Source organism: Tachysurus vachellii, chromosome 9 (assembly GCF_030014155.1).
Source record: "Tachysurus vachellii isolate PV-2020 chromosome 9, HZAU_Pvac_v1, whole genome shotgun sequence".
In the NCBI taxonomy this organism is placed as follows: Eukaryota; Metazoa; Chordata; class Actinopteri; order Siluriformes; family Bagridae; genus Tachysurus; species Tachysurus vachellii.
The window spans coordinates 13,145,466-13,171,764 of NC_083468.1; the positions used below are offsets into that span (position 1 = coordinate 13,145,466).

General features: G+C 39.2%; 1 protein-coding gene across 1 annotated transcript; it reads left to right on the forward strand.

Moving 5' to 3' along the window:
- Window positions 1–1,035: 1,035 nt before the first annotated feature.
- sec11a (SEC11 homolog A, signal peptidase complex subunit) lies at window positions 1,036–14,995 on the forward strand. Its single transcript, XM_060877725.1, has 6 exons — window positions 1,036–1,309; window positions 2,576–2,685; window positions 5,459–5,608; window positions 14,461–14,580; window positions 14,652–14,709; window positions 14,800–14,995. Exons 1-6 carry the CDS (start codon window positions 1,259–1,261, stop codon window positions 14,848–14,850), a joined length of 540 nt encoding a protein of 179 aa, XP_060733708.1. The 5' UTR covers window positions 1,036–1,258; the 3' UTR covers window positions 14,851–14,995.
- The last annotated feature ends 11,304 nt before the right edge of the window (window positions 14,996–26,299 follow it).

The following is a 26,299-nucleotide window of genomic DNA, read 5'->3' on the forward strand; positions in this document are numbered from 1 at the left end:
AGCAATTTTGCATGCAGTAGGCTAAGGTAAGTTGCGATTGTTCATTTGAAGTTTACTCAAGTGGAAGAATGTAACTACATGTAAATACATGTCTGACCGTTGGAACGAACCAAAAAAAAATAGAAAATCGCATTCATGACGATTTATTTTGATTTTATTTCCATTACACCTTTGCCTACATTGACGCTTATGCATTAAATATGCTTATGCGTGTGACTGGGGTCCACTGTTCCAAGATGGCGGCTCTATTGACGCATTCGTTCCAATGAACTGACATACCCAAGGCGACATCTAGGTGTAGATATCACTCACTCTCACTCATTTTCTACCGCTTATCCGAACTACCTCGGGTCACGGGGAGCCTGTGCCTATCTCAGGCGTCATCGGGCATCAAGGCAGGATACACCCTGGACAGAGTGCCAACCCATCGCAGGGCACACACACTCTCATTCAGGTGTAGCTATCTATGTGCAAAATTCAGCTTTATTTCATGTGAGAAACACACACCTGCTAATGGTGTAGCCTGGCTGGAATCAATGTTGAGGTTGTGGAGATACCTGATTTGTCTTCAAATACAGGTTCAATCAGACATGCCATGGGTACATTTCATTTAAAGTATTTTTAAACTTTTCTGTATGAAATGGATAATTTAAAAGACATTTTATGCGGTCCGATTCGCCTACTAATGAATTAGTTTGTCTAAAATCATAGTATTCTGAACTGTGCCCTAGTTTCTTTCTTTCTTTCTTTCTTTCTTTCTTTCTTTCTTTCTAATATATATATATATATATATATATATATATATATATATATATATATATATATATATATATATATATATAATGTATTAAATATATTTAGACGTAAAAAAAACAGACCCTTATTTTAGATTTTTGAAATCGGACGCTCCGGAAGTTGTCATCCGTTCCTAGGCGATGCTGCATTTGTGTTACCTCGTAAATGGTAATTCGCAGGTTGCAACGACGTCGTTTTTGACGTCATTGAAATCGAAAAAACAACGGGGAAGGAACTGGTAGATAAGAAGGCTACCTCACACAAGTTAACGAGTAGAAATTTCAAGTGGACCATTTTCTTTGCCTTTTACAATTTGGATATTGGGAATTACAAGTTGCGACATCCAGCTGAACGCAGTAATAGAAGTAGTATAATTTAGTTATTTTTTGAGAGAAGATCAACAAATAATAAGGCTTATTACACACACACACACACACACACACACACACACATATTTGACAAAATGCTCTCTTTAGACTTTCTCGACGATGTTCGGCGAATGAATAAGCGCCAGGTGGGTACCTAAGCGATTAGTTTTCGGCGTAGCGTATTGATACAATGAATGGCTTAGAACACGTCAGCAGATCGCTAACCAGTTCAGCGCCTAAATCTAAACCCTTATTATTAACCTTGCTTGAAGTAGAAAATTAGCTTGCCGACTACTTACCATACAAGAGCATTATTATGGATGATAGAATGCCTTATTGGTTTGCTTTGTATACGACTTAACATACAGTCTCTGGACCCCCACTTTCCTTTTGTTACGGCATGCATTTCCCTTGGCATCGTTTCGATACGCTTAATGCAATGTCACATTTATTTTGGTCCAGAGTTGCATTAATTTCTTGCCAAGACCTTGTGTTGATGATGGTAGAGTGGGTAGGCTGAGTACATCCCAAAGATTCATAATGGGTTTAAGATCTGGACCCCGTGGTTGCTAATTCATGCACGAAAATGATGTCGCGTGCTCCCTGAACCACTTTCACAATTTGAGCCTGGCAGTCATTTTGGGATATGCCCATGCCATAAGGGAAGAAAATAATGCATTGATGTAATTACCTGTTAATTCATTATAGTCAGGTAGTCAGGTGACGTTATTTTTAAGGGAACATAATTTTGCTAAACCTAGATCTGACCAACTGAACAACCCCATATCATAACACTAGCTTGTAGGGTAGGCACTAGGCATGATGGGTGCATCACTTCATCGCCTCTCTTCTCACCCACATGCAACTATCACTCTCGAACAGCTCACATCTTCACTGTGTGTTTGTGGAAAAGTTTTTACTTTCTATATTAAATATAGCCATGAGTTCTGCTATAGTTTACTACAGTTTGATTTCACCAAATGTTTAAGGGATCTTTGATCATGGGTCATTCAAGGGTTTTTTTCTTTTTAAATTCTTCCAGGTTTTAATGTGTTGGACAGTTTTTACCTGATTTTAGTAGTTTTAATTTTGATGCAAGCCAATAATTTGACCCTTCTAAAAAGAGTAACATCTTTTTCACACCTACCGGATGTCTTCCTATCTGGTTGTTTAAGATATGAGAAGATCGTGCATCAGTTAGAGCTATGTGACTTGTTGACAGCAGAAACATATTAATCACTGCAGTAATTATCCAACAGAAGGCTCTTACCTATTTGCTTAGTTATAGCCAGGTGGTGTATAACTATGTGCCATATGTGGAATGCCAAAGGATTAGCCGATGATCTTTGCCATCAGCTGCCACAGAAATGTTAACAAGAGGGTTATAACTTACAGCTTGATGTGCCTTTCAGTTGTATTACCAGGTGCTGAATTTTGGTATGATCGTGTCTTCAGCCTTGATGATTTGGAAAGGCCTGATGGTTGTGACTGGAAGCGAAAGCCCAATTGTAGTTGTTCTCAGGTAAGTCAGTTGTCAACTGCTTTGAATACATTTGAGGACTGTGGTTCATATTGCTTCTGCAACAAATGTGGCAATGCTGATGACTGAATGCAGTGTATACAATTATGTTTCAGTTGTTAAACAGTTATTACACCCCAAAAGTTTTTATTTAATAACTAAAATGAAATGTATTGAATAAATCTGGAGTTAGGCAAATCATTATTTGTCATTAAAAATGAAACCTATATTTGCCAGCGTTTCAGGTTGATTTTCCAACCCCTGTATATTTAAGAACAAATTACTTTGTTTTTTCCCCGTTTATTTTTGGTTTTAAAGATACTTGAAATCTCTTTACCATTTATTAATGTGCAATCACTATAACATTGCTATACAAGTATACAAGAGCTCAAAAGATGCATATGAGAAAATAAATAAGAATTCCTGATATTTACATAAAGACATGTTAAAGAACAATATGTCTCCTTTGGTAGTGGATCACCCACTGTTTCAGAAATATGACAATAAGCTCAAGCAGAGGAGAATACGATATATAATTGCGTGCTAGAGGAGCAAAGAACACATATTGGAGACAGTAGCAGCTGTTTTTCTTCATGCATGTCATTTATTTATACACTCATCGAGCAATTTATTAGGAGCACTATACTGGGTAAGGCCCCCTTTGCTCTCAAACTATCCCCAGTTCTTTGTGCAATGGATTTCATTAATGATGGATGCATTCACTCCTATTTCTAACTAGGTGAAGAGACTGAATTTTTTACCAGCTTCCAAATCTGATTTTCTTCTCCTTATTAACATGTCTAAAATTATTAACTAACTAAATATAACATACTTTTAGAATATTATACAGTGCACCTGGAAAGTATTCACAGCACCTCACTTTTTTCACATTTTGTGATGTTACAGCTTTATTCCAAAATGAATTAAATTTATTTAAAAAAAAAATCACACGTACATAAGTATTCACAGCCTTTGCCTTTACACTCAGTTTGAGTTCGGGCACATCCTGTTTCCATTGATCATCCTTGAGATCCATCCAAGTTTCTACAACTTGACTGGAGTCCATTTGTGGTAACAGCCTAAGGAATTGTCCATAGACCTTTGAGACAAGATGGTATCGGGGCACTGATCTGGGGAAGGGTCAAAATGTTTGCAACACTGAAGGTCCCAATGAACACAGTGGCCTCCATCATCCGTAAATGGAAGAAGTATGAAACCACCAGAACTTTTCCTAGAGCTGAGCGATCGGGGAGAAGGGCCTTAGTCAGGGAGGTGAATAAAAACCCAATGGTCACTCTGACAGAGCTCCAGCATTTCTCTGTGAAGAGAGGAGAACCTTTAAGAACAACCATTTCTGCATCAATATCTGCACTGCACCAATCAGGGCTGTATGGTAGAGTGGCCAAACAGAAGCCACTCCTCAGTAAAAGGCACATGATGGCTTGCCGGAAGTTTGCCAAAAGTAACCTGAAGGACTCTCAGACTGTGAGAAACAAAATTATCTGATGAAACTAAGATTGAACTCTTTGGACTGAATAACAAGCGCCATATCTGGAGAAAACCAGACACCACTCATCACCTGGCCAGTGCAATGATGGCAGCATCAGGAACTGAGAGACTAGTCATGATCAAGGGAAAGATGAATGCAGCAATGTACAGAGTAGTGATGCACAGATCGCGGTTATATCTGCGGGCGCTGTGGATAATCTGCGGGTCGGGTGGGTCGGGTAATAAAAAAAATACATTTTGATTTATTTCAGGTGAGTTGCGGGTGGATGAGAGAGGAACTTAATAAATCATTAATGATGCAAATATTAACTACATACTCTAAATATGAGCGTGTTTTAAATGCATTTTTCATCAGGCAGACAGGCACTTATTTGCAATAAAAATAAGCAAATAATTAAAAAATAATTTTCTTTGAAAATATGGGGCTAATAGCTGATATCCAGTCATTTATGTTCGCCTGTTTGGGAAGTTGACAGAAACGGTGACATTCCAGCTAACGTCTAAAAGGGAGTAAAGCCTGTGGTTGTGGGTCGAATGTTAAGATCGTAATCAGAGAAAATTACTGTGCGGGTGGCTGCCGGGCGGATGATTTGAAACAGCGCATCTCTAGTACAGAGACATTCTTGATGAAAACCTGCTACCAAGCGCTCTGGATCTCAGACTGGGGTGTAGGTTTATCTTCCAACATGACACCGACTCTAAGCACACAGCCAAGATAACAAAGTAGTGGCTACAGGACAACACTGAAAATGTCCTTGAGTGGCCCAGCTAGAGCCCAGACTTGAACCTGATTAAACATCTCTGGAGAGATCTGAAAATGGCTGTGCACTGACTTTCCCCATCCGTCCTGGTGGAGCTTGAGAGGTCCTGCCAAGAAGAATGGGAGAAACAACTCAAAAATAGGTGTGCCAAGCTTGTAGCATCATACTCAAAAAGACTTTAGGCTGCATTTGCTGCCAAAGGTGCTTCAACAAAGTATTGAGCAAAGACTGTGAATACGATTTTATTTTTAGTAATGAAATAAAAATGTGCAATATTTCAAACAAACTCTTTTACGTTGTCATTATGGGGTATTGTTTGTAGAATTTTGAGGAAAATTAATTTAACCAATTTTGGAATAAGGCTGTAACATAACAAAATGTGGAAAAAGTGAAGCACTGTGAATACTTTTTTCCGAATTCACTGTATATGATTTTTTTTAAATCATAGTTTGACCCCAACATACTTGTTGTGGGGGGGGGGATGCTATTTTCAAATTTTTATTCAGTGGCAGTATGGAGCCTGCATTTCACAGAGGAGACCTGCTATTTCTCACAAATCGAGTTGAAGATCCAATCAGAGTTGGAGAAATTGTGGTGTTCAGGATTGAGGGCAGAGAGATCCCCATTGTCCACAGAGTGCTCAAAATTCATGAGAAGTAAGTAAATCCTTTGCTGCTAATTTTTACTGTCTTTGTGTCAAAACATATGTAGTTCAAAAGTGCCAACATCTCTGCTTTTGCTGCAGCATTAATTTATTTAATTAAACCCTTTGATGCAGCATAAAATAAAAATATTGCTTAAATATATTTTTTATCTTTGCAGTATTTCTGAGGTGAAAGTTTTAAATCAGCTCATTGGGGAAATTTTACAAGCTAAATTTTTCAACAGGTGATAAACACTTTGTCCAGCGATAAGTTGAGCTTTATGTATGTTAAGTTTAAGAGGAATATTATCTCTGTGGTGACCAGCAATAACATCTTGATGTCATTAAAAACAATTTATGAGCATAGAACAAGGTCAGCAGAGTCACAGGACACTTATCAAAAACAATAATTTATCTGTCTACTCTAACATACAAACTAATCCAACACACATACACAAAATAATATATAAGTAACATCTAAACAGATATTGAATGAAATCCTGAGTTTCTAACACTGTTAACTAATCATTAATTCATCAATTTAGCCTTTTTGTCATTCTATGGAGGTGCTGTAAAGCTTTCTATTAAATACACCAGTTCGGTGAAGATCTGAAGAAATTGAGCTTGTTTTTGCAGTATCTTTTTGAGCATGATTCCTCTTGTGCATGGTTGATCTCGAGTGAATTTCTTGGGAAGTTAGTTACGGATGGTGAATGAAGTGAATGTGTACCCAGCAGAGTCTCATGGGCAGGTTGCAGAAGATCCCTTGAGGGAAGTGCAAAGGCTGGAGGCTTTTCAGGAATCAGTCTTGATGTGGCCTATTATGGGAAAACATGATCTCCTAATGATGTTCTGATTAGTGACTCTGTGACTTTGTGACTCAACTCAGATCTATTCCAGTGATATTAACCATTAGAAATTACAGAAATTGAAGGCAAAATTTGTCTTCATATAGTATTGAAGTCCTGAGATGCCTATCAAAAGTTTTTGACCAGATGGTGTTGCTGGAGCATTGGTCGTGTGCCAAATTTCATAACTTTTTATCAGATATTTCTATGGGCTGTCAGGGACACAGATGGCAAAGGATGAAGATGAAGAAGTAAAGGTGATAAAGTAAATGCCCCACACTCAAGAATTAAGAACATTCTGATTTCATAGGTTATTTATTTGTTTGTTTGTTTACAATAACAATGTGGTACCAAAATCGTACCAAAACATACAGTGCCTTGCAAAAGTATTTATACCCACTGAACATTTTCACATTTTGTCACGTTACAACCACAAATAAAAATGTATTTTATTAGGATTTTATGGGATAGACCTACACAAAGTGGCACATAATTGTGAAGTGGAAGGAAAATGACAGAACCACCTTTTTTTGGGGTATGTCTCTAACAGCTTTGCACATCTAGAGAGTGAAATTTTTGCCCATTTTTCTTCTTTGCAAAATAGCTCAAGCTCAGTCAGATTGGATGGCGAGCTTCTGTGAACAGTGATTTGTCAAGTCTAGCCACAGATTCTCAATTGGATTTAGGTCTGGACTTTGACTGGGCCTTTCTAACACATGAATGTGCATTTCTTTCTCTTTGCTGCTGTAACAGAGAAATTTCCTCATTGTGGGACGAATAAAGGTATATCTTATCTTATCTTATTGTCTTGCTGGAAGGTGAACCTCCGGCCCCAGTCTCGAGTCTTTTTCAGACTCTAACAGGTTTTCATCTAAGATTGCCCTGTATTTGCCTCCATCCATTTCCCATCAAATCTGACCAGCTTCCCTGTCCCTGCTGAAGAAAAGCATCCCCACAACATGATTTTCATGTTTCACATGTGTGGATGGTGTGTTCAGGGTGATGTGCAGTGTTAGGTTTCCGCCACACATAATGTTTTGAATTTTGGCCAAAAAGTTCAATTTTGGTCTCATCTGACCAGAGCACCTTCTTCCACATGCTTGCTGTGTCCCCCACATGGGCTTTCTTCTTGCCACTCTTCCATAAAGACCAGATTTGAGGAGTGCACAACTAATAGTTGTTTCTCCCACCTGAGCTGTCGATCTCTGCAGCTCCTCCAGGTTACCATGGGCCTCTTGGCTGCTTCTTTGATTAATGCTCTCCTTGTCAGTTTAGGTGGACAGCCATGTCTTGGTAGGCTTGCAGTTGTGCCATACTCTTTCCATTTCCGGATGATGGATTGTACAGTGCTCCGAGAGGTGTTCAAAGCTCAGGATATTAATTAATAATTTAACCCTGCTTTTAACTTCTCCACAACTTTATCCCTGGCCTGTCTGGTGTATTCTTTGGTCTTCATGATGCTGTTTCTTCACTAATGTTCTTTAACACACTTCTGAGGGCTACACAGAACAGCTGTATTTATACTGAGATTAAATTACACACAGGTGCACTCTATTTACTAATTAGGTGACTTCTGAAGGCTGTTGGTTTCACTGGATTTTAGTTAGAGGTAATAGAGTAAGGGGGGCTGAATACAAGTGCACACCACACTTTTCAGATATTTATTTGTAAAAAAATATTTGGTCACCATTTATAATTTTCATTCCACTTCACAATTATGTACCACTTTTTCGGTGTATTTCATAAAAACCCAATAAAATACATTTTTAACATGCCAAAATGTGGAAAAGTTCAGTGGGTATGAATACTTTTGCAAGGAACTGTATACAGTTAGCTGTATAGTTAATACTAATTGAGAGAGAGAGAGTTAATACTAGAGTTAATACTAATTAGTTAATACTAATTGAGAGAGAGAGAGAGAGAGAGAGAGAGAGAGATAAAAGTATAATAGAGTATAGTAGAACATTTGAATTAAACAGTTATCTGACTTGACTTGTCCAAAAGAGAAGAACAAATGTATTTTATGAAAATACCAGTGCACTGTAAAATAATTCTGTAAAAATCTAATCTAAAGAAATGTAATTCTGTACATCTCAATGCAAACAACTTCAGTTTTAAACTGTACATTTTAGTATAAAACTCTTGAAATTTACAAAAAATATATTTTAAACCTGGAAATTCAGCATCCTTTTTCTGCTGAATTAGTATAGCCACAATATTATTTAAAAAAAAAAATTTCAGTACGATGATACAGTTGTCACTTATTGTATATTGAATTCCATTTCATGGAAGGACAAATAAGAATACAAAATTAAGTTCAACATTAAACTGTCATTTAAATCCACTTTTCTACACACTTTTGCAGATACTTTTTTAAAGATACTCTAGTTCGAGATGAAGACAAGCTACTTTTCAAAGGAAAGTGCATGTAATATAAGCATGTCAGAAACGCGAGGATAAAAGTCCCAAATGCAGGATAGCTTAAAAGAAAACGGGGTTTATTAACAAAAAAAACGAAACATGGACACCGACTTGAGACATGACAACAAAAGACACCAGGACAAAACCAAGGATTCCGCGCTGCACAAGGCAACGCGGCTTAACTAAATACTAATAATAATCATGACACATGAGGGACAGGTGTGCAGAGGCGGGGAGGAAAAGACAAGGGCAGGGCAGACACGTGAACACAGAACGTAAACAAAAAAGCACATGGCCAAAGTCCGGGTACTGACAGTACCCCCCCTCGAGGCGTGGCTCCCGACGCGCCAATCCGTCTTGACAGTCCCAACGGGGTCCAGGTGGGGGGAGCAAGGCACACGGTGAGTCAGGTGGGGGGAGCAAGGCACACGGCGAGTCAGGTGGGGGGAGCAAGGCACACGGCTAGTCAGGTGGGGGGAGTAAGGCACGCGACGGCGCAGCCAGAAAGGGCCGAGCGACGTCCACAGCCGAGCTGAAGGGCTGAGCGACGTTCACAGCCGAGCTGAAGGCCTGAGCACAACCCCCCTACACGAGTCCAGAAAACCAGAAGGGAGGGAGGGCGGGAAAACTTCCGGAATACCAGAAGCGGAGCAGCGTCCCTCACCGGAAAAAAAGGCGGACCCATGTCACACACAACAAAAATCCAAGGCAGAAAACAATCCGAAAAAATAATACTCCCACAGAAAGCCGGTCCAGGCTATCCTGCTGGGTCTTGGTCTATCGGAATCCTTCTGTCAGATACGCGGGGATAAAAGACCCAAATGCAGGATAGCTTAAAAGAAAACAGGGTTTATTAACATGAAAACACGAAAAACACGAAACATGGACACCAGGACAAAACCAAGGATTCCGCGCTGCACAAGGCAATGCGGCTTAACTAAATACTAATAATAATTATGACACATGAGGGACCAGGTGTGCAGAGGCAGGGAGGAAAAGACAAGAGCGGGGCAGACACGTGAACACGGAACGTAAACAAATAAAGCACATTGCCAAAGTCTGGGCTGAGTCCTGACAAAGAGTCCTGACAAATTTTTATTTTATGAAAAATAGCATACTGTTATTTGATGTGTTGAAATTATTGTTTGATAGACAGAGATCTCAAATCAAGAGGTTCATATCATAAATATGATACACTGTATTGTTAAACTCCTAGCATTTACAGTATGTGTGTGCATGTACGTAAGTCCTGCAAATATATGACAGTCCCAGTTCTCCGCCACTATCTTTCCTACATTGTAAATCATCATTAGTGTGATCCAAATCATAGTATGCTGAAATGAGTATCCCTGAGGTACCCATATGGTCTAATGATTCCAGTAAGGATCTGTGGACTTTTTTTCAGCTAATATCACCTGCTTGTGTGAGGGAGATGGTGTTTTGTGATCGTAGGTAGGTAGGGCACAAATTAAAGACGTATAAATGAAATGTGAAAACATAAATCAAGGGAATGTTAAATTATATAGTTTATATTCTGTAAGGAAAAATAAATTATGAAAAGCTGGCATGGACCTAGGTGTTTGTTTACATTGATGGCATGTGTAAATAGGCTTCAATGTTCTCTTCCATAACATGTCTTTTTTAGTGTACCTGCATACTCTTTGACTACACAGATACAATAGCAACCTTTTAAAATGCTGTGTTCTACTATTTCAAGAAGGGGAATAGATAGAATCAAGGTTTAGACAAATTTGACAAGGGGATGACAGAGCATTTTGTACAGTTTGTTTTAATAGCACTACTTATAAAATTATAAGCTTCTTATTAATTGTATAAGTGAGTTCAATGGCCAGTTCACATCCATAAGAGATTAAGCTTTTGCTACACAAATGGTGTTGATGCAAAAATGTCCAACGTTTCTTTGCAATTTGTTAATTTATATAAAAGTAATGTGTAACAAACATTTCATGCTCTTTACTTTTCTGTTACTTTAAAATACTTTCATTTAGCGCAACGGTCTATTGAGACAATTAAAAAAAAAAATTACAAAAACCTCTCCTGAGAGAAAACTACATATCAATGATTATATGCTTTGTAGTGGTATAAAACATGCTTGTAATCTGTTTATTATGTGAAGCATCTGCCACACAAGTTTCTGTGAATGAGTTTCCTATAGATGTCTTGGTATGTTTATTATTAGGATTATTTTAGGCCTCATGTAGTCTATGAATAAGCTTGTATAGCTCTTAATTTTTTAAAACAAGCTGTTTGCCAGAAATGTATCTTAGTCATAAATATCCATGCTGCTATTCTATTTGAGAAGTCAAGTCAAGTAGCTTTTATTGTCATTTCAACCACATATTGCTGACATTGTATATAGTAAAATGAGACAATATTTCTCCAGCACCATGGTGCTACATAGAACAACACAGAGCTAAGGACTTAAAGTTAGTTGTCCTAGCCGCATAAAGTACATCTGTACAATCTAGTGCAAACAGTGCAAGACAAAAACAGTGCAAACAACAATACAAAACACTACAAGTCAATACACTAAACAGCACCAACCAGTGAACATACTGTACATTGTACAGTATATTGTGCAAAATATAGGGACCTGAACATGACGGTTCTATTTAAACATTTGTACAAATATGTAATAGCAGCTTTTTGATGAAGTACTGAAATGTAGTGTGCAAAACAGCAGTTGATTAAATGTGCAAAACAGCATGTGCAAGATAGCAAAAACTGTGTGAAATACAGCAAAAGTTTTTAATATGGGTGGTTCTGTAGACATGTATGTATACTGGATGAGTGTGTTTTTGACTTCATGCAGATCAGTGCAGTCCACATAGTTGAATGTGTGTGTTCGGTACAGTTCAGTTGTTGAGGAGTCTGATGGCTTTGGTTCATTTTTGGTTCCTAATGGCATCCTGTCGCCTCCTCTGAAGCAGTCATCCAAAGCTTTTGTAGTGTGTGGTGATGGTCTTGGAGGTGGTCACATCATCAATGCACTTGCCGATGTAGCTGGTCGCTGATGCCGTGTACTCCTCCAAGTTGATGGAATCACCGTTGGTTGCAGTCTCCCTGAAAATGTTCCAGTCAGTGCACTCGAAACAGTCCTGAAGAGCAGAAGTGGCTCCTGCTGGCCAGGTTTTCACCTGCATCAGAACTGGTTTAGAGCATCTGACACATGGTCTGTATGCTGGAATTAGCATAACAGAGATGGGGCAGGTCTCCAGCGTGATCCAGTCTGTTTGCCCCTCTTGTTGCTCAAATCCACATACTGATGGAATTTAGGGAGCACTGATTTGAGATTTGCAGGATTGAGATCTCTGGCGATAATAAATCTGTCAGGGTGGGCATTATGCAGATAGCTAATAGCCCCATAGAGTTCACATAGTAACTCCTTAGCATTAGCACTGGGGGAATGTATCCCTGTGGTAAATAATATGGCCTGCATCTAGAGCCGGCCAGCTTGGGTTTGTTTTTAGCCTAGCACAGACGCCTGCCAACTTGCCTTGCTTTCGGCATTCCATCTCGGTCACTGGCATCAGGCAAAGCTGAGGACTGGAGGCCTGGTCTCTGCAACAAGCCGAGGTCACGAAGCTTTTTCTGCACATCATCAGGCAGGTTGGTTGTTGCACATTTTACTGTACTGAAATAATGTCTGTCAGTCGTATACATGAACACCACTTTCCCTGGTGTCCATGTACTATGAATAGTCGGAATAAAAATGTAAATAGTTCCTCTTTGCAATTCTAATTTGCCAATACTTTGTTATTTAAGTTAAACAATTTTCTGTTAAAACAAAGCGTGGAAGTGACATCTGATATTTTTTCTGTCTTCAGTGGATCCACCAACTGCAGAAAATGGCCTGCAAAGAACTTATTTCATTGTCAATTAGATGTACATTGTAAAGGCACTCAACAAATATGGCATCACAGTGACACTAAAAACAAGCTTACAATAAATAAGGCTCTTAAGAGACCTATGGGAATGTTAAGGGAGCTGAAGGAGTACTCGTCTCTTCATGCATGTGACAACAGTCTCATATTCTTCATGTCACATTCAAGCCCTCACGAATTTCCATGTGAAGAGAGAGCCAAAAGTAACATGTGTACAGGATATACCCTCTCTATTTAATGGCTCTGGAGCATTTTATCAGAATCAGAATCAGGTTTATTGGCCAAGTGTGTTGCCACACACAAGGAATTTGGTTCCAGCTGTTTGTGACTCTCAAAAGTACAGACATAAATAACACTATACTATATAAGATAATACAGACTATACAAGAAAATGCAGATGTGATACAATATATATTATGAGTATTAAATATGAATACAGAATTTATACAAGGAAGAGTGAAATAAAAAGGACAAATAAAATGAATGTGCTAAAGCTGTTAGATAGTTGTGCTGCCTGAGTGCTGTATTATAAGCAAAATGTGATTATAATAAATAATAAGTTCAATGGGGTACAGGCAGTTTATTGTAATGATTTATCTTCATTTTTACATCATAAAACCTACCATTTTGACAGGGGAATATAGATTTTATTTAGTAGTTCCTTTATTGCTCAAACAAAAATTGTTCATGATCTGCACTGTCAGAAACGGCAGTGGCCAGAGCGAAGATAAAAACCCAACCCAAAAGAAGGAATAACCAAAACACTATTTATTAACCAAAAAAAATCATAGACGGGGGCACGGTGGCTTAGTGGTTAGCACGTTTGCCTCACACCTCCAGGGTTGGGGGTTCTCCGGGTACTCCGGTTCCCTACCTCGGTCCAAAGACATGCATGGTAGGTTGATTGGCATCTCTGGAAAATTGTCCGTAGTGTGTGAGTGCGTGAGTGAATGAGAGTGTGTGTGCCCTGTGATGGGTTGGATGGTAGGGTGTATCCTGCCTTGATGCCCAATGACGCCTGAGATAGGCACAGGCTCCCCGTGACCCAAGAATAGTTCGGATAAGCGGTAGAAAATGAATGAATGAAATCGTAGACAGGGGGAAAAATGAACTAGGAAAAATGACAAACACAGAAAATACCAACTGACAAACAGTACAAGAGGAGGACTCCGTAAAGCACACATGCAATGTTTATGAAATAAGTTGACATGATAATTAATCAATTAGAAACAGGTGAGCAAGAACGAAAACATGTGACACAAATTGCTGCTGGAACACCGGCTAATGTTCCGGCAGAAAATGTGCAAGTGGAGACCTGACACCTACAGGGTATGCTGGAGATCTCTGAGTGAGCAGAGACCTGGTTAAAACTGCATGAATGAACCAGTTACCCATATTTGTTCCATCCTCAATTTTCTTTCATACAGTTGTTCTTGGAGAGATTTCACCATGAATTCAAACTTCTTTTAACATTTGATATGTTCCACTTATTTCTGCATTTTATGAAATATCTTTTTTTTGTTATTGTTGTTTTATGTTAAAGTATAAAAAATATAATTTACCATGACTATTATTTAATTATTATTGTACTGTAAATTAATTGATAAATTAGTCTAATTAACTCTTAATTGATTTATTTTTCATTAAATGTTTGTCTTTTAATTAAACTTGGTTGTATTCGATTTATTTAGGGAAAATGGGGACATTAAGTTCCTGACAAAAGGAGATAATAACTCTGTGGATGACCGAGGCCTATACAAGAGGGGACAGCATTGGTTGGAGAAGAAGGATGTGGTGGGCAGGGCAAGAGGGTAGGTTTATTTATTTAATACAAACATTCTTATGTGGTGTTCAACTGTTACTAATAATTTTTCCTTTTTAGATTTGTGCCTTACATAGGAATTGTTACAATTTTGATGAATGACTACCCTAAGTTTAAGGTATGTATTGTTGATCTTGATGCAGTTATTGTAGTGTAGTGCATTTTTATTTGACATTACATTCTAAAAATGTATTTTGTTTTTGTACAGTATGCTGTTCTATGCATGCTGGGACTCTTTGTTTTGGTACATAGAGAGTAATCCTTCTCTACCAAGGACATCGTGATAAATCAAGGCAGTTCCAACCCTCCCCAAGCCAGTTTTGCTAGCATGTTACTTCTTTTTATGCCAAATATTTGTAACTGTCAAGAACTGAGGTTAATGATTAAAATTACATGGCTGTTAATATTTGTTTTTGTTTATCATGCTATAGCCTACCAAACGATTTCTTGAGTTTTTCTGTATGCTTTCATCATAGGTTCAAGATTTAAGAAAAAAACCTACAGCATCTCCTAATCTCCTATTTGGTTTTCATATATATATATATATATATATATATATATATATATATATATATATATATATATATATATATATATATTTATTGGAATAAAATGAGTCTTTGCAAAAAAAAAATCATTAGGGAAATTAAAAGACAGATTTGTATAAATCATGGATAAAATGTGTTATATGTGTTGTATTAACATGGGGCTAACATAAAATAAAATTTTTAATTTTCCAGTCTTTTTCGACTTTCATTTTGTCTAATTTTGAATTAGGGGTGGCAGTAAAGAAAATACAGAAATGAATAAAAGACAAAAAAATAGTCATGTGTGGCTTAAGCCACTAGATACAAACATTGGAAGCTATTTACATTCAGGTGGCATCCGATAGTGATGGTATAATGAAGCTTTGCAAAGCACGGAAGCATTCCCCTCAATTATAACCTGAAATGGTTCATTACTGGAAGTTTTTCAACATGGTGCACACTAGTGACATCTTATGGTTAAATGGTCAAATAGCTGTCTTTGCGTCCCCGAGGACCCAGACATTTTTTGCTTGACTGATGTTTTAAATCAACCACTTTGTAGTCTAAAAACCACAACAATAAAAAATAACTAGTATATCATGTATCATTCTTAATGTACTACTTACACAATGTAGAAGGAAACGAGTGCAAATGAACATAGGAAATTTTGGGCAATTTTTACATTTTAAAAGCACTTTTTATGAATCTGCTTTGATCAACATTTGCAGCATTATTCACATACACATTTGTCCAAGTTCTATACCTTTGACCTTATTGTAGAACAGGGGTGGTTCTAGACCTTTCTTAGGGTGGCTAGCCCCCATGTCTGTCATCTCAGCCACCCTAAAACTATAAGTATAATTTTTACTTTCAAAAATAAAAATTACATTAAATTGCAGGACATGTCATCGATGGCAAAGAAAATCGTTTTATCAGCTTGATCCAAGAGCGATTTTATTTTTTTACTTTGCTTTTACGCACGTGTTGTAGTCTTTCAAAAGTGCGTCATCAGCTGTCTGCTTTATTAGAACGGAGAAGCACAGAGTTAGACAGAGCTGGAGACGTTTATCTATAACATTAATCGGCGGAAAGCCGCAAAGACGGCAACCAAAAGCAGTGAAATTTCACTATTCTTATTACCATAGTTGATGGCACAAACAAAATATTAATGCAAACAATCCATTTAATACTAAATATTAGGTCTTTGGTCTTTGTCTTGTGAATATTTTTTTATTAATGACTGCATTCATTGGACACACTGTTCGTAGAGAATGCACACATGCATGAACTGATTTGATTCAAGACTGGCATCATTACATCATGCATAAAATTTTGGTGTCCACTTTTTTAAATAATACCATAACTTTTGGCTTACTATGTAGTCATATAATATATAATATAAACCTCTTCTTGTTTTAAATTCTCACTGAGGGCTAAGCCCCACTAAAGATGAAATCCTAGAACCGCCCCTGTTGTAGAATGTTCACTTGAAGTGCTTTTCAACTGGGCACTGAAAGTGATAGTGAACTAGGAAGTTTATTTTTTTTATGTGGAGAACAGAATAAATCATTTTATAAGCAACAGGACTTGTTGAACAATGCATAATTTAAGTCTATTTCTTTTTATTTATAATTTCCCCTGGCTTAGAGTATTACAATATTCTCTCACACCAGACTGAGGAGGTAGATTTCTTGGCCGGTTCCATGCTAATATAAAAAGCACTCTCTCAATTAACTGGTGAAGTGAATCACAATTGAAACCTGCACTATTTAAAGGTATAAAGGGATTTGCACTATTTTTGAAGCAGAATACAAAGCAATTGCTTGGTTGTTTGTGTAACCAAAGCTTTGGATGTCACAGATCATGTGGTTACAAGAAAATGAATCAAGCTCTGTACAGTGCTTTTTGATGTTTATTTTATTTTTTTATTATATTGTTTTGACATTTTTTTTTCTTGAAACCCTTGGTGTAAAACTTCACATCATTAGCAGTGGATACTAATAGTAGCAAGTGGTTAATTAAATGAAAGTGTCATCTGTCAAAATCTTAATGTATTTCCATTAATCTGTTTAATGTTGTGTTTTTAGCATGGACAATTTTTAATTACTGCGTCTACTGAAACAGAAATGCAGTACATTTATTTGAGGTTAGAAGCCACATTACAGAAAAGAGCTACAAAAATTAACAGATCAATGTTTTATCATACCTAATCATTGTTATATCAATCTATTTCCAATATAATAATATAAGACCTCCTTTGGAAAACAGTAGCAATTAATAACCTGGTACTTGCCACATTTTGATGTAGGTGAAAAGGTACAATTAATCAAATTAATTAATTTGTAACGTATAAGAAAAAATAATAACTCCAATGTGTTGCATGGTATGGATTCCAAACATTCCTCATTATGTAGACAGGATTGCCTTGCATTGCTGCATATTAATCAGCCACATTTCCATACTGCAAATCTCCCATTCTATTACATCATAATGCTGCTCTGCTAGATTCAGATAACGTTACTGGGAAAGCCACTGAAATACAGTGAATTCATTATTATGTTTACGTAACCAGTTTAAAGTGCTAAATGACATGGCATGTTAACATGTTGCAAGTAACAATTATATTATAAGTATTGTAAGTAAATTGTGACAACTGTAATACACTGATAGGCTAATAAATTGTGCTAATTTAGTATTAAGGGGTATTAAATATTCATAGAAAACATTCCCTACACCAGGGGTGCTCACATTTGATTCTTTGAGGACCACTTACCAAATTTCCTCAGAACTGAAGGTCCATAAAGGAAAAACATGTGTGATTGGTCACCTTCTGCAGGAAAGGAACACTTGTTGCAGTAGACAGTCAACTCTGTTTGCAGAGAAGCAATATTAGTCCTCACAAATTCTTTCTTTAAAGTCACCAGAAAGAATTTGTGAAAAATAAGGACTAATATTGCCCCCAAAATGAGCGAAATCCAAAAGTTAGCACAACATGGATATGTGACATATCAAAACACTCAGCACGATGAGGGGAACTTGCCACGTGCAAGCACATTCACATTTTCTTCAGGAAATGTCCATTCTAGTTATTAATGTGCTTGCAAAGCACATTCTTGTTCTCTTGCATACTTATTATTATTATTAATTATTATTATTATTATTATTATTATTATTATTATTATTATTATTATTATTATTCCGGACACTTTTTCGGCGCGTAACTAGTCCCGCAGCTTTTGTCCTAGACCCATGAATGAGGTGTCAAATCGACCGGCTCATTGAGGACGGTGTTCGCACAGTGGACGAAAAAGCGGCGAAAAAAGTCCCATAGAAATGAATGGGAAATTCCTGAAATTCCTTTAAGCTCTCTCTTTTGATTTCGTCACAAAATAAGCGAAATCATAAATTTTGCACAACATGGACGTGTCATATATCAAAACACTCAGCCTGATGAGGGGAAGTGCATCACGCGTGTTTTGTTAACGTCACGTATAGCCCCGCCCCCAAAATAAGCGAAATCAAAAAGTTAGCACAACATGGACGTGTCATATATCAAAACATTCAGCCCGATGAGGGGAACTGCCTCACGCATGTTTTGGTCACGTCACGTGTAGCCCCGACCCCAAAATAAGCAAAATCAAAAAGTTTGCACAACATGGACATGTCATATATTAGCGAAATCAAAAAGTTAGCACAACATGGACATGTCATATATCAAAACACTCAGCACGATGAGGGGAACTGACGTCATGTGTAGCCCCGCCCCCAAAATGAGCGAAATCAAAAGGTTAGCACAACATGGACATGTCATATATCAAAACACTCAGCACGATGAGGAGAACTTGCCACGTGCAAGCACATTCACATTTTCTTCAGGAAATGTACGTTCTAGTTATTATTAATGTGCTTGCAAAGCACATTCTTATTCTCTTGCATACTTATTAATGGTGCTTGAAAAGCATCATTATTGTTATTCTGCATACTTATTATTATTATTATTATTAATGGTGCTTGAAAAGCATCATTATTGTTATTCTGCATACTTATTATTAATGGTGCTTGAAAAGCATCATTATTGTTATTCTGCATACTTATTATTAATGGTGCTTGAAAAGCATCATTATTGTTATTCTGCATACTTATTATTATTATTATTATTATTCTTCCGGACACTTTTTCGGCGCGTAACTTGTCCCGCAGCTTTTGTCCTAGACACATGAATAAGGTGTCAAATCGAGCGGCTTGTTGAGGAGAGGTGTGCTATGACTTTTATAAGTGATCGGAATTCCGGAATTCCCGCTACGGAAGCTCAAAGGGGTTTTTTTTTCCCATAGACTTGAATGGAGAATTCTTAAAATTCTTTTGTTCTCTCTGTAGATGTAAAGTACACTCTCAATACATGTAACTATCAACTCCACACTATCAATCCAATGATTCCACAAGTATTGGTCCCCAGTCAATACACTTTTGTCCAAAAGTATTGGCACCCCACCGGGTATTCACGTGATGTCATGTGTAGCCCCGCCCCCAAAATACTGTTCTATGCAGTATAATAATAAGTAGAATTCCATAAGACTGCAGTTTTGAAAAAAATGTCATGAAATTACATGAAATGTCAAAACACTTAGTAGTCACTTTTGTCCAAAAGGATTGGCACCCACCGGCTATTCACGTGACGTCACGTGTAGCCCCGCCCCCAAAATAAGGGAAATCAAAAATTTTGCACAACATGGACATGTCATATATCAAAACACTCAGCCAGATGAGTGGAACTGCCTCACGCGTGTTTTAGTCACGTCACGTGACGTCACGTGTAGCCCCGCCCCCAAAATAAGCGAAATCAAAAAGTTAGCACAACATGGACATGTCATATATCAAAACACAGCCAGATGATCGGAAGTGCCTCACGCGTGTTTTCGTCACGTCACGTGACGTCACGTGTAGCCCCGCCCCCAAAGTAAGCGAAATCAAAAGGTTAGCACAACATGGACATGTCATATATCAAAACACTCAGCCCAATGAGGGGAACTGCCTCACGCGTGTTTTGTTGACGTCACGTGACGTCACGTGTAGCCCCGCCCCCAAAGTAAGCGAAATCAAAAAGTTAGCACAACATGGACGTCATATATCAAAACACTCAGAACGATGAAGGGAACTTGCCACATGCAAGCACCATTCACATTTTCTTCAGGAAATGTACATTCTAGTTATTATTATTCTTCTTCCGGACACTTTTTCGGCTCGTAACTTGTCCCGCAGCTTTTGTCCTAGACCCATGAATGAGGTGTCAAATCGACTGGCTCATTGAGGATAGGTGTGCTATGACTTTTATAAGCGATCGGAATTCCGGAATTCCCGGTACGGAAGGTCAAAGGGTTTTTTTTTTCCCCATAGACCTGAATGGGGAATTCTTAAAATTCTTTTGTTCTCTCTGTAGATGTAAAGCACACTCATTTACATTTACATTTACAGCATTTGGCAGACGCCCTTATCCAGAGCGACGTACATAAGTGCTTAAATCTCTAACATTGAATACATTAATGCTGGATCACTAAGTTACATACTTAAGATACCATGAGTTTAAAACATTTGTTCAAAGTTACAATGAAAGTGTCAAAGGTGTGTTTTTTTTTTTTTTTTTTTTTTTTTTTTTTTTTTATTTAAATGCAAAAGATAATGAAAGAAGTGCTAGTTGAAGTGTTTCCTGAATAAGTAGGTCTTCAACCGCCGCTTGAAAATAGCCAGTGACTCAGCTGTCCGGACCTCTAGGGGAAGTTCGTTCCACCACCTTGGTGCCAGTACAGAGAAGAGTCTTGTAGTATACTTGCCTCTTACCCTGAGAGATGGTGGAACCAGTCGAGCAGTGCTGGTAGATCGGAGGGTGCGGGGTGCAGTGCGAGGAGTGATGAGGGCTTTGAGGTAAGAGGGAGCTGGTCCATTTTTGGCTTTGTAGGCCAGCATCAGTGTTTTGAATCTGATGCGTGCAGCTACCGGAAGCCAGTGGAGGGATCGCAGCAGCGGGGTGGTATGAGAGAACTTTGGCAGGTTGAAAACAAGCCGGGCAGCTGCATTTTGGATCATTTGCAGAGGACGGATTGCGTTCATAGGTAGACCTGCCAGCAGTGCATTGCAGTAATCCAGTCTAGAAATGACAAGAGACTGAACAAGTACCTGAGCAGCCTGTGTGGACAGAAATGGTCGAATCCTTCTAATGTTGTAGAGAAGAAACCGACATGAGCGAGTCACATTAGCAACATGGGAGGAAAAGGACAGTTGATTGTCCATGGTTACCCCAAGGTTGCGAGCTGTGGCTGAAGGGGAGATCAGATCGTTGTGCAAGGATATAGCAAGATCATGACCTGGGGATGAATCACCTGGGATGAAGAGCAGCTCAGTTTTGCTAGGATTAAGCTTTAACTGATGAGCAGTCATCCATGATGAAATTCCTGCCAGACATGCAGAGATCCGGTCAGAAGCTGTGGCATCTGCGGGTGGGAAAGAGAAGATAAGTTGTGTATCATCAGCATAGCAGTGGTAAGAGAACCCATGTGAGGAAATAACTTCACCAAGAGAGTGAGTATACAGGGAGAAAAGAAGAGGACCAAGTACTGAGCCTTGTGGGACGCCAGTGGAGAGTCTGCGTGGAGCAGATGTCACTCCCCTCCATGTTACCTGATATGAGCGTCCTCCCAGGTAGGAAGCGAACCATTCCCAAGCTGATCCGCATATCCCAAGACTCCTGAGGGTGGCTAAGAGAGTCTTATGGTTAACCGTATCAAACGCTGCTGAAAGGTCAAGGAGGATAAGGACGGATGAGAGATTGGCTGATCTAGCAGCATGTAGTTTCTCAGAGACATCTAAAAGGGCTGTCTCTGTGGAATGAGCTGCTTTAAAGCCAGACTGGTTGGGGTCTTGGAGGTTGTTCTGTGAGAGATAGACAGACAGTTGATTAAAGACAATGCGTTCAAGAATTTTTGAAAGAAACGAGAGAAGTGATACCGGTCTGTAGTTACTGATGTCTGATGGATCCAGAGCAGGTTTCTTCAGGATGGGAATAACCCTTGCTCTCTTGAAGGTAGTTGGTACCTGACCAGATGCTATGGATCTATTGGTGATAGTTGTAATGAAGGGCAGAAGGTCTTGCGAGATGGTCTGCAGCAAAGTGGAAGGGAGTGGATCCAATGGGCAGGTGGTAGGATTGCAAGACTGGATGAGTTTTAGAATCTCTTCTGCTGTTACAGTTGAGAAATGTGACAACAAAGGTGTAGGGGAGTCCATACTCTGAGATGTAAGTGCAGTCGGGGCTGAAGTGAAGGTCCGGCAGATTTCCTCAATCTTCTCCTGGTAGAAAGAAGCAAAGTCTTCTGCAGTCAGGGAGGATGAAGAAGGTGGAGCCGGGGGGTTGAGCAGAGAAGAGATGATGTTGTGGAATTTCCGAGGGTCATGTGAGGAAGTTACACTCTCAATACATGTAACTATCAACTCCACACTATCAATCCAAAGTTTCCACAAGTATTGGCCCCCAGTCAATACACTTTTGTCCAAAAGTATTGTCACCCCACCGGGTATTCACGTGACGTCACGTGTAGCCCCGCCCCCAAAATACTGTTCTATGCAGTATAATATTAAGTAGAATTCCATAATGACTGCAGTTTTGACATGAAATTTCAAAACACTTAGTAGTCACTTTTGAAATGTCAAAACACTTAGTAGCCACTTTTGTCCAAAAGTATTGGCACCCCACCGGGTATTCACGTGACGTCACGTGTAGCCCCGCCCCCAAAATAAGCGAAATCATAAATTTTGCACAACATGGATGTGTCATATATCAAAACACTCAGCCCAATAAGGGGAATTGCCTCACGTGTGTTTTGGTGACGTCACGTGACGTCACGTGTAGCCCCGTCCCTAAAATAAGCGAAATCAAAAATTTTGCACAACATGGACATGTCATATATCAAAACACTCAGCCCGACGAGGGGAACTGCCTCACGCGTGTTTTGGTCATGTCACGTGACGTCACGTGTAGCCCCGCCCCCAAAATAAGCGAAATCAAAAAGTTAGCACAACATGGACATGTCATATATCAAAACACTCAGCCCAATGAGGGGAACTTGCCACGTGCAAGCACCATTCACATTTTCTTCAGGAAATGTACATTCTAGTTATTATTCTTCTTCCGGACACTTTTTTGGCGCGTAACTAGTCCCGCAGATTTTGTCCTAGACCCATGAATGAGGTGTCAAATTAACCGGCTTGTTGAGGAGAGGTGTGATATGACTTTTATAAGCGATTGGAATTCCGGAATTCCCGCTACGGAAGCTCAAACGGTTTTTTTTTCCCATAGACTTGAATGGGGAATTCTTAAAATTCTTTTGTTCTCGCTGTAGATGTAAAGCACACTCTCAATACATGTAACTATCAACTCCACACTATCAATCCAATGATTCCACAAGTATTGGCACCCAGTCAGTACACTTTTGTCCAAAAGTATTGGCACCCCACCGGGTATTCACGTGTAGCCCCGCCCCCAAAATACTGTTCTATGCAGTATAATAATAAGTAGAATTAAAGCTGCAAGCAGCATTTCCCGGGTTCAAGCGTTTAAGGCCTTTAGGGAGTTTAAGGCCTTAAAGGATTTTCACATACACAAAGTGACCCGCAAGTTACAGAGGGTGGCACCCGCTCCTAACCTAATGTCTCTAATACAGAAAAGCTTACCAACGTGTTGCACAATATATGTCATGTGAAGTACTCACCTGTCCAGTTTTCCCTAAAATAAACAAAGTCATATCCATAAAGCGAAGAAACACAAGCATCCAGATGCAGAACAAGTGACCCGCAAGTCACATACACAAAGTGACCGGCAAGTCACATACACAAAGTGACCCTCAAGTCACATACACAAAGTGACCCTCAAGTCACATACACAAAATAACTAAGAAATTGGGATACATGAACAGTCTGACATACTAAAACCGAATGAACAACAATAGAGCCCTCTAATTGAAGCTGAATGTGCTTGGAGGAGAGCACTAATTCTAGAACACTGAGAGCACTGATTCTAGAAGTGTGTTCAGACTGTGATGTCACACAGTATAATGAAGATTGACAGGGGATGTCCAATGGTAGGGATCTGAAATGATAGATAGTGGAGCAAAGAGAGAGAGAGAGAGAGAACAAGAACAAACAATCGCTGCGGTTTTTGAACTGTGACCTCAGTTTGACCTCTTTCACATGTGTCCCAGGTTTGGTGCTGATAGCTCATTTAGTTCTTGAGTTATTGACATTTTAGTAAAACTGGCTCCTCACAGTCCAAACGTTTTGGGCCCCTTAAGGACCCTGAATCAAAATTTAGACTTTTTTTTCGAAGATTATTGACATTGAGACTCCAGAGAATATTAGTGCACTGGATTGGTCTCGACCAGGCGAAAAACCTAGGACTAGTTCACAAAAGTAGGTTTTGGACAAAATGCACTATAGCGAAATAATTTAATGGCGGAAATGAAATCGTAGATATACCTTTTTTAAGTCATGAGCGAAGGATTCCAATGATATAAAGCACTTGAGATTTGGACATAGGGTTTAGGGATTATGGGGACAAACGCGTTGAGGGGCGCTGAAGCGCCCCAAATTGTCCGATTCTGCTGAGACCTTGGCCCTGAGTAACTGTGACCAGTACTACCATCTGACCAAGTTTGAGCTCTCTAGGCCTTACGGTTTGGACTGCACGATCGTTTCTAGGGCGGAATAATAATAATAATAAATATAGCTGCAAGCAGCCATACCGGGGTCAAGCTGATCAGATGCGCTCAGAACATGTCGCTGATGAACTATACCAAGTTTCGTAGCTATATGGCATTGTATTGGTAAAATACTGAACTTGACGTGAAAATTCAAAATGTGTGTGTGTAAGTGTGTGTAGGTGTGTGTGTGTAAGTGAGTGTGTGTAAGTGTGAGTGTGTGTGAGTGTGTGTGTAAGTGTGTGAGTGTGTGTGTAAGTGTGAGTGTGTGTGTAAGTGTGAGTGTGTGTGTAACTGTTTGTGTAAGTGTGTGTGTAAGTGTGTGTATGTGTGTGTGTGTGAGTGAGTGTGTGTGAGTGTCTGTGAGTAAGTGTGAGTGTGTGAGTCAGTGAAGGTGTTTGTGAGTATGTGAATGAGTGTGCGAGTGTGAGCAAGTGTGCGAGGGTGAGTGTGTGTAAGTGTGAATGTGTGCGAGTGTGAGTGAGTGTGTAACTGTAAGTGTGTGTATGTGAGTGTGAGTGTGTATGTGAGTGTGCGAGTGAGTATGTGAGTGTGCGAGTGTGAGTAAGTGTGCGAGTGTGAATGAGTGTGTTTGTGTGTGTGTGTAAATGTGTGTGTAAGTGTGTGTGTGTTCCTCGTATGTGAAAACATACTTGGCAATAAAGTGTGTGTGTGAGTGTGTCTGTGTGAGTGTGAGTGTGTATGTGTGTGTCTCTGTGTGTGTATGTGTGTAAATGTGTGTGTATGTGTGTAAATGTGTGTGTATATGAGTATGTGTGTGAGTATGTGAGTGTGCGAGTGAGTATGTGAGTGTGCGAGTGTGGAAACTTGGTATGTTTCATCAGCGACATGTTCTGAGCGCATCTGATCAGCTTGACCCAGTGTGTGTGTGTGTGTGAGTGTGAGTGTGTGTGTGTGTGTGTGTGTGTGTGAGTGTGTGTGTGTGTGTAAATGCGTGTGTATGTGAGTGTGAGTATGTGTGTAAAGTATGTGTGTAAGTGTGTGTGTTCCTCGTCTATGTGAGTGTGTGTGTCTGTGTGAGTGTGAGTGTCTGTGTGTGTGTGTGTGCGTGTGTGAGTGTGAGTGTGTGTGTGTGAGTGTCTGTGTGTGTGTGTCTGTGTGTGTGTGAGTGTGAGTGCATGTCTGTGTGTGTGTGTCTGTGTGAGTGCGGTTCTGTGTGTGTGTCTGTGTGAGTGTGCGAGTGAGTATGTGAGTGTGCGAGTGTGGAAACTTGGTATGTTTCATCAGCGACATGTTCTGAGCGCATCTGATCGGCTTGACCCCGTGTGTGTGTGTGTGAGTGTGTGTGCGCGTGTGTGAGTGTGTGTATGTGTCTCTGTGCATCTGAGTGTGTGTGTGAGTGTGTGTGTGTGTGTGTGTGTGTGTGTGTGTGTGTGTGAGTGTGTGTGTGTGTGTGTGTGTGTGTGAGTGTGTGTGT

What these genes read in the sequence shown, in the direction of transcription:
- sec11a (XM_060877725.1), top strand. Translation starts at nt 1,259, where the DNA reads ATGCTCTCTTTAGACTTTCTCGACGATGTTCGGCGAATGAATAAGCGC. An exon ending in CCAATTGTAGTTGTTCTCAG is followed by an intron (nt 2,686 to 5,458) that starts GTAAGTCAGTTG and finishes ATTTTTATTCAG; the next exon opens with TGGCAGTATGGAGCCTGCAT. An exon ending in GTGGTGGGCAGGGCAAGAGG is followed by an intron (nt 14,581 to 14,651) that starts GTAGGTTTATTT and finishes TTTCCTTTTTAG; the next exon opens with ATTTGTGCCTTACATAGGAA.